General features: G+C 44.7%; 1 protein-coding gene across 2 annotated transcripts in view; it reads left to right on the top strand.

The window, feature by feature from the left end:
* Window positions 1-1455: 1455 nt before the first annotated feature.
* The window catches only part of LOC310742789 (sodium- and chloride-dependent GABA transporter 2-like), a 45348-nt gene continuing 38073 nt past the window's right edge, over window positions 1456-8730 (top strand). The window contains exons 1-2 of one of the 2 annotated variants that reach the window (XM_083572358.1): window positions 1456-1490; window positions 6509-6798. In XM_083572358.1, coding sequence (XP_083428484.1) covers window positions 6579-6798 — 220 coding nt within the window. In that variant the 5' untranslated portion in view covers window positions 1456-1490; window positions 6509-6578. Of the gene's footprint in view, window positions 1491-1857; window positions 2010-6508; window positions 6799-8730 lie in introns of those variants that run through there. The other variant, XM_083572359.1, reaches the window with a different exon arrangement.

The raw sequence follows: 8730 nt of genomic DNA, 5'->3' as shown, positions 1-8730 counted from the left end.
AAAAAGACTGTGTATGGATGCTTATAAGCTAATGGTAGAAGCCTCCTAGCAAAGATTAGTGAGCTGGAATGCTTGGTCTTGCAAAGAATATTTAAATGCATTAATAACAGGAGACCTGCTAGGGAGGTAGTTGGGCCTTCGGATGACAAGAGAGTCAAAAGTAAGTTAAAGGAAAATAAGAATGCAGGGATGCAGAATGATTTTTTTGCTTCTGTCCTCGCAGAATAACTTTCAGGGCAGATCCCTGTCTCTGAACTAACTTCCACAGGAAGCCTTGTCAATATAATATAAACAAATCGCTGGATCTGAACGCCATCCCCGTGAGAGTTCTTAAAGAACGCAAATGTGAAATAAGTAACTTGTCCCTCTGATCAGCCTCAATACCATTTATAAATAAGGGTTCTAGAGGGGATTCTGGAAATCACAGACTGGTTAGCTTAGCTTGGTCCCATGTCACTAGCCTATTCAGGGGAGCTGTTGTTTAGAGTGTCAACAAGCATATAGATAGAGGTGTTCCAGTTGACACTGTGTACTCAGACTTTCAAAAATCTTTTCCCAAAGTACCTCACCAAGGACTCAAAAGTGAGCTTAGCAGGCATGGAATAAGAGGAGAGGTCCTCATATGGATCATGAACTGGTTTAGAAACAGGAAGAAGAGCAGGAATGAATGGGCAGTTTTCACAATGGAGGTATATAGAAAGTGGAGCCCCCCACACCCGATCAATATTGGGACCTGTCTGTTTCAACCTGTTCCTAAACAATCAAGAGTTTGGATTGAACAATGAGGTAGCTGACAATACAGAATAGTTCTGTGTGGTTAAAATGGGGTTTATGAAGAGCTCCAATGCTGAAGACACACTTCCCTGACCTGCCTTTTGACACTTGAAATGTCTATTTTAGGACCCATCTTATTTCTGTAATTTTAACTTTTAAACTGTTTTTAATATTGCGTAGTAGTGTGATTTAATATTAGCATTGTGTTTTAATTGTTGTAACCTCGGAACTTGGGGTGAAGGGCAATGGTAACCACCACCACCACCACCACCTCTTTGTTTGCTCCCTCAATATCCATAATCCCCATTAAAAGATTGTTCAACAATCCTGTGGTATGTTTCAGTGGCTGGGCCTTGGAAGGTGAGGCTGAACAGAAATTGACCAGTGACACAGACATGGTTGCAGTGAAAGAAGAGGCAGAACTTACACATTTGTGTGCATTTCTTTCACACGGACGGCGAAAGGCAGAGGAGGAGGAAAGTTGCCTGGGCAGTGGGCAAGGGCTCCTTTAGTAAGGCACATCAGAAGTCGTGTGTAGTTTATTGTACAGCCCTGGGGGGTGGGGGTGGAGGAAGGAATGTGGGCCGGGCAAAGTCTAGAATTACACCATTGCAGAATAGCTTTTTTTCTTGCTTGCTTTAAATAGCCAGCACCTTTTTCTTATTGCTTTCACGGTTCCCCAGTCAGCCAGACCCCTGACAGCTCATTCCTTCAAGGTAACAACTTAGTTTTGTACCTCCTCCTCTGCTGTGTCGGGCTGTGTTGCAGTCATCAGGCGGACTGTGCGTTTGTGTGTGGTGTGCATGTGTGTGGACTGCCTAACAATTTTTAGTGGCAAAGATATCTTTATGCACCCACCTCTTTCTCCTCCTCGCCTCCCCCTGCCCCTCTGATTTAACATGATTTCTTGTTCCTTCTGGCTATGCATTCATGTGTAGCTTTCAAAGCACTTTGGGCTGTAGTATTCCTCCCTGTGTATTGGAATCTCTTGTTTTCTTCACAAAAGGAACTGGCTGAGAGAATGAATGAATCAAAGAATTTGGTTTTGACGGGCAGGCAGGGTGGTGGAGGAAAATTGTAACCTACAAATGGCTGATGCTCTTCACATGAATTGTGCCATCACTATTTTCTTGGAGCGGTTCTCCATAGGGAGCGGGATCCAAAGATCCTTTGAGGTGCATCTGGAAGTGGCATGAAGGAAGTTAGCATGTGATTGGGCCACTGTGAGTTTGTGTGTGTATGTGTGTGTGAGAGAGAACTGGACCACTGTGAACTATTAAAGATTCTGAATTGGGAAGGTGGGGGAGAGGCAAAGTATACGCTGCACATGATGATTATGGGAATATTCTCTCACTGGGCAAAGCACTGAATGAGACATTTTCAAAAAAAACACACCTTGGTTGACTTGTGCTTGAGGCAGGTGTGGAGAACCTTTGGGGCTCCAGATTTTGTTGAACTACAAATGCAATCAGCCCAGCAGACCAGGGATGGTGGGAGTTTTAGTTTAGTAACATCCAGGGGGCCAAAGGAACCCTGGAGTATGATCTCAAAACTGACTCCCCCCCCCAAAAAACCCCCACACCATTAAGAGATGGTGTGCAATAGTTGGCACATCGCTAAGGTGAACTAATGGGAAAGTGATCAAGACTCTCTACTTTTACAAGTTACAAAGAAGTAGGGATCCCAGCAGGTGGAATATCCTCTCCTGCAGACCCATTAAAGCTGTGTTCTTCTGGCTTGGCTCCCTGGATGTTGTTGGACTACAACTCCCATCATCCTTGATGATTGGCTAAAGTGGTTGAGAATGGTGGGCGCTGTATTCCAGCAACATTGGGGGACCTCAGACTGAAGAACGCACTGCATTATTAAAATTACAGCAGATGTGTCATTTGTAGTTGTTCATCCTATTCTTAACTGGTTCGTTACTCCATCACATGTATTCAGTTTCTATTGAAATAATGCCCAAAGTGGCCTTAAAAAGGTGGATTTGCACCAGATCCCTCAGGTGCCAGATCTTCCTTGCATTTGGCCTCCCAGCTGGTATCCACTGTGTATTTTAATAAAAGGGCAATAGATGTCCAGATCTGTGAGCAGAATGCAGCGTCCTGAGAGTCTCAGAGTCAATATTTTTTCCAGGGAAAGAGGCATTTCTGGTTCAGAGGAGGCAGGGGGCAGAACCCAATCACAACAGAGAGTCTGCTTAATTTTCAGAAACTAATGTGCCTGGAGAAATTTACCGGGCTCGGCTACTTTTGCTAGCCTCTAAAGATCCCCCATTCTAGTCTCCGTCCCCTGTGCTGCTTCAGCTTTCCACAAAATAAAGGCTTTATGCTTAATAGTGACGTACAAATGTGCATGGTTTGTATAATAAAGTCTGATTATGGAACTAGCTTTCCCTATTTCAGAATCCTCCTTATTTAAAACAGTCCCCAGAGCCAGACACAGAATGCTTTCATCTGCCTTGCAGGCCCATTCCACTTTTACCACCACATCCAATCACCTAAAGCAGCCCTCTCTCAGCCTGAAGCACCACCACCTGCCGTGTTACCACCTTGATAGTTACTTGGTCTTGGACTCTAATGGCACCAAAGCGCCATTGATTTAAGAAGAACAGCAGACACACTTGGCTGCCAGATCTTTGCCTTGATCAATGAACAATGCTAAAGATTCGTGCGATGTGAGTTATGATGCTACAGAGCATATGCAATGCCCTCTGTCACTGCCTAATTTCTTAGGATTCGTCAAGTTCCTTTCAGTGATGCACTCGGGATCAGTCAATGCATCAAAGGCAGAGTAGCCAAGAAAGTGTCCTTCAGATGTTGTGCACTCTAAATCCCACTGTCCCCAACCAGCACAGCCAATGGTCAGGGGTGATGGAAGCTGTAGCTCAAAATGTCTGGAGAACACCATTCTGACCACCCCTGGTCTAAAGCAATGGAGAGGTTTACAAGCTTCTTTCCTCCTGGCCCTCCTTCCTCTTACAAGCAGGGCTGGGGTTAGGTTTGATGAGGCTCTAAGCTACTGAAGGTAGTGGGGCCCTTTATATGTCCAGTTGTCCTTTGTCAACAACAAATTGTTGCTGTTTTTTTGTGTTGAATATATACTATGGACCTAAAGCCATTTGCACATAACAAAATATGTATTTTATCAAATAATTGTTATATTTTGGAAATGTACATCCAGTTTTTTTCCTTTAAATTTCTTTGGGGGCCCCCAAGAGAGTGTGGCCCTAAGCTATAGCTTGTTTAGCTTATAAGTAAATCCGGCACTGCTTTCAAGGGAACACTGCCTACCTGCTACAGAACCACAATCTGTTGCAAGCGGTTTCTGGTACATATTCAGGATTGTCCACTTCATTTGAATGGTCAGGCCTGTTGGGTCTCACTGTTGCCCAGCTTAACTGAAAATGTCCTTCAGGACAAGGGTTGGAAACTTGTCCCGTCTCCCCCCCACCCCCCCCCCGATGTTGCTAGACTACAGATCTCATAACCCTTGGCTGTTGGCCATGCTAGCTGAGCCCAATGGGAATTGGAGTCCAGCAACCTCTGCAGGGCCACATGCTTTCCCACCCCTGATCTAGAGCAGGGTTTCCCAAACTTGGACCTCCAGCTATTGTTGGACTACAACTCCCATCATCTCTAGCCAGCAGGACCAGTGGTCAGGGACGATGGGAACTGTAGTCCAAAAACAGCTGGAGACCCAAGTTTGGGACATCCTGATGTAGAGCAATATTCTTCAACCTCAGGTCCCCAGATGTTGCTGGAAACAGCTCCCATCGTCTCTGACCATTAGCCTAAGCTGGCTGGGAATGATGGGAGTTGTACTCCAAGTGCTATTAAGTATAGAAAGAGAATATGGGAATGAAAATGTATTTCAGCACAAGTCACCTTCAACTGTATTGCTTAAATACTGGTAATTTAGCTGGGCCAGAATTTAGAGAGGCAGTTGAGGCTAGTATTCATCTAAAGTCATGTTCATGTTTCTGATGGTAAGAGCTGTTTGGCAGTGGACCGGACTCCCTTGGAAGGTGGTGGACTCTCCTTCATTGGAGAGTCTTCCTGCATTGCAGGGGGTTGGACTAGATGACCCTCAGGGACCCTGCCGACTCTACAATTCTACGATTCCATGGTTTGGCTTATTTTGATCAGTGCAGAAAGCCAATATGAAAAAAAACCGGAAGGTGCAATTTTAAAAGTAAACAAGCAAACACTACCACCTTCACTTGTCAGGCTCTACCTGGAATCCTCTGTTTAAAAGAATTTAGAAGTTAAATAGTGTCACCACCATTTTTTGCAGTGGGGGGGGGGAGTTGTTGTTTTTTAATAAAAATAAGGGGACAGAATATGTGCCCATGAGAACAAAGCATAGAAGTCTGTGATTTAAAGGTGGATAAATTTCAGAAGACTCCCCCGCCCCGCCACCTTCAAAAGCATCAGTAAGGTTCACCTCTGGTCTGAAGACTGGTGCTGTCGCCTTAGTTACAGGATGGGTCTGAGCTCTGGAAAAATTGGAGTCTACTGATGTACAGAAATAATGGGGAACCTTGACCCTTCTAATGAATGATGCTCTTCAACCCCCATCAGCCCCAGCCAGCATTGGCAATGGTCAGCGATTATGGGAGCTGTAGTCCCATCTGGAGTACATCTGGAATAATAATAATAATAAGTATTATTATTATTATTATTATTATACCCCACCTATTGGCTGGGTTTCCCGAACCACTCTGGGCGGCTCCCAACAGAATAACACACGATAAAACATCAAACATTAAAAATTTCCCTAAACAGGGCTGCCTTCAGATGTCTTCTAAAAGTCAGGTAGTTGTTTATTTCCTTGACATCTGATAGGAGGGTGTTCCACAGGATGTGCCACTACCGAGAAGGCCTTCTGCCTGGTTTCCTGTAACTTCACTTCTCTCAGTGAGGGAACCACCAGAAGGCCCTCGGAGCTGCATCTCAGTGTCCGGGCTGAATGATGGGGGTGGAGACGCTCCTTCAGGTATACTGGGCCGAGGCTGTTTAAGGCTTTAAAGGTCAGCACCAACACTTTGAATTGTGCTTGGAAATGTACTGGGAGTCCATGTAGGTATTTCAGGACTGGTGTCATGTGGTCTCAGCGGCCACTCCCAGTCACCAGTGTAGCTGCAGTTTCTCCATCCCTGACACAGATCACAGGAGCATCCAGCTGGTGGTCAGCTATTGTTCAGGTATCCCAGCCCCAGGTTGTGAAGTATATTGCACTGATGCTCCATGGCAAATGTGAATACATTTTCTTGAAGGGGGACCATAGGGCTATTTCTATGGGTCTGGGAGGATGTGATGGGCCAGTGACAGGAGCAAACATGGCCCAAAACATGTCTGAGCCCAGTGCTTCTAGGCATACTTTCGTAAAAGTAAACAGGATTGCAATATCTTCACTGAATTGTTTTCACAAGTGAAATGAATTAAAATGAAAAGGGGAAGTAAATAAACAAAATACCTGGTGGTGTACAAAACATCGGCGAATGCTTACTGAAAGGATACTCTGTGAGGAACCAGAACATTTTGAGATGAATCATTTAAAAATTAAGCTGACACTGTTCTTCTAATCCAAAGTAAATACCTCCTGCCTCAGTAAAGTCTATGGGTACATCTTGTGCACTTGGAATGTCAACATATCCAGCTGTTGTAAGCAAGGAAGCTGTGGTGTGAACTTTTGAGCGTGTCCCTGAGTTTGTCTCTCACTTTTCCTCCAGCTTGAGAATTTGATTGTTGTAAGCGTAACAGTGGAAGGGCGAAAGGCGACACTGACCTTTTGAAGGTGGGATGGATTACAGAGTCCCCGGGGCAGTGATCAATGGAGAAATACCTGCACAAGCCTCTGGGGAGAAGAAGAAGAAGAAGAAGAAGCAAGAAGCAAGAGATCAAACACTAGAACGCGACCACTGGAACAACAAAATGGAATATGTGCTCTCTGTAGCAGGAGAAATCATTGGCTTGGGGAACGTCTGGCGGTTCCCTTATCTCTGCTACAAGAATGGTGGTGGTAAGTGCAGCTCTTGCCTAGCAAATTTACATCGCATCTGCTAGATGTCTCAACTGTGTCACTTTCCCATTGATCACAAGAGAACCTGCACACCTGCAGTTGCATACCATGGGGGATGGGTGGGAGGGAATCAATAATGCCAGCCGAAGCAAGCCAAGTGCCAGCCTTTTTCAGCGTACGAAATGTTTTGCAAAGTTTATGCCATTTATCTTCACAGCACCCTTATGTGGTAGGTTAGGGTGAGAGAGAAAGAGGAACTTGCACAAAACCACTTAAGAGTTTCCTCTTCAAACCCCAGTACAAGGTGGGGAGGGGGGGACTTAGGAGGCAGACAGCGACTTCCACAATTTTCTCCCGAAAACTGTTTGTTTCCTTGCGAGCTAAGTGTAAAACCACACACAACATGAGATCTCCCGACATTACTAAAAAGAATAAATAAATAAATATTCATGCAACTATAAAGGCCTTTTTTGGGGGGGGGACTGAAGCAATGGTGCTGAGTTTCTTGGTGAACTTTTCCTTCCCGTGTCGCTTTCCACTCCCACCTCATCAAAAAAAGAAAAAGGAGGAACACACAGACCATGCTTAAAGCATGGAAAGCAGAAATAAGCAAACTAACCTCAGCCCCATCCCCACTAATTCCCCTGGCATACCACCCATTGTTCCATCACGCAGCACAAAACCTCCAGATAAAAACCTGGCAAACCAAAGGCCTATATCGCCTAACAGACTTCTATAAAAATATCAAAGACAAATACAAGACAAACTAGAAGACATCCAAATGCCTTGGTTAACACATCACCAATTACATGCCCTTTTAAACAATCCAGTAGTAAAATCAGCAGCAACTAGGCCCCTGACAACCTTCGAAAACCTCCTCCTAACAACAAAGGGACACGGCAAAGGAATGGTATCCGCAATATACAAAATGCTACTCCAAAATCCCACGAACCCCCTAGACGTAATCAAAAAACAATGGGAGGACAACATAGGCTATGAGATTAACCCCACTTAGTGGACCAGAATGTGGTCTAACCCCCCCTTTAAATCTATATCAATGAAAAGAAAATTACTTACTCTGAAACTTACCTATAGGTGGTACCTAACACCAAGGAAATTAGCGCTAATTCACCCAGGAACCTCACCAAAATGCTGGAGAGGGTGCACCTACACAGGCACATACCTCCACATGTGGTGGAAATGCCCCAAAATCCAACTATTCTGGACAACAGCCATACGAGAAATATGTAAAATAACTAAGCAAGTATAGTGGTACCTCAGGTTACAGATGCTTCAGGTTACAGACTCCGCTAACCCAGAAATAGTACCTCAGGTTAAGAACTTTACTTCAGGATGAGAACAGAAATCATGTGGCGGCGGCGCAGCAGCAGGAGGCCCCATTAGCTAAAGTGGTACCCCAGGTTAAGAACAGTTTCAGGTTAAGAATGGACCTCCAGAATGAATTAAGTTCTTAACCCGAGGTACCACTGTATTAGAAATCACCCCAGAATTGGCCCTGCTGAGCACCTTCCAAGACAATAATGCCCACTCACATCACAAAGAACTCATAACCCACCTACTCTCAGCAGCCAGAAACATCATAACCAGACACTGGAGAGACCTGTCAGGAGTAAGCATGGACCAATGGTACCAAACAGTATGGGAAACAGCCCTACTAGAAAAATTAACCAATAAACTGAAACTGACACAGGAACAAAAATAGAAAAAGATGCCTTCACTCCGGTATCACATACACAGCCCAACAAGACAATGACAGGAATCCACCAACAGCATACAAATCAATATGGCTAATCTGATTCAAGAACACCCACCCACCCCACTCACACACAAAAACAAAGTTCACCACAGCCAATCACAAACAAGCAATCACACCCTAGGCCAACCCCAACTTCTCTCACCACCAAAGGAACA

This window comes from Podarcis filfolensis (genome assembly GCF_964270895.1).
Source record: "Podarcis filfolensis genome assembly, chromosome: 10".
Taxonomy (NCBI): domain Eukaryota; kingdom Metazoa; phylum Chordata; class Lepidosauria; order Squamata; family Lacertidae; genus Podarcis; species Podarcis filfolensis.
This window is presented reverse-complemented; position numbering and strand designations above follow the sequence as displayed.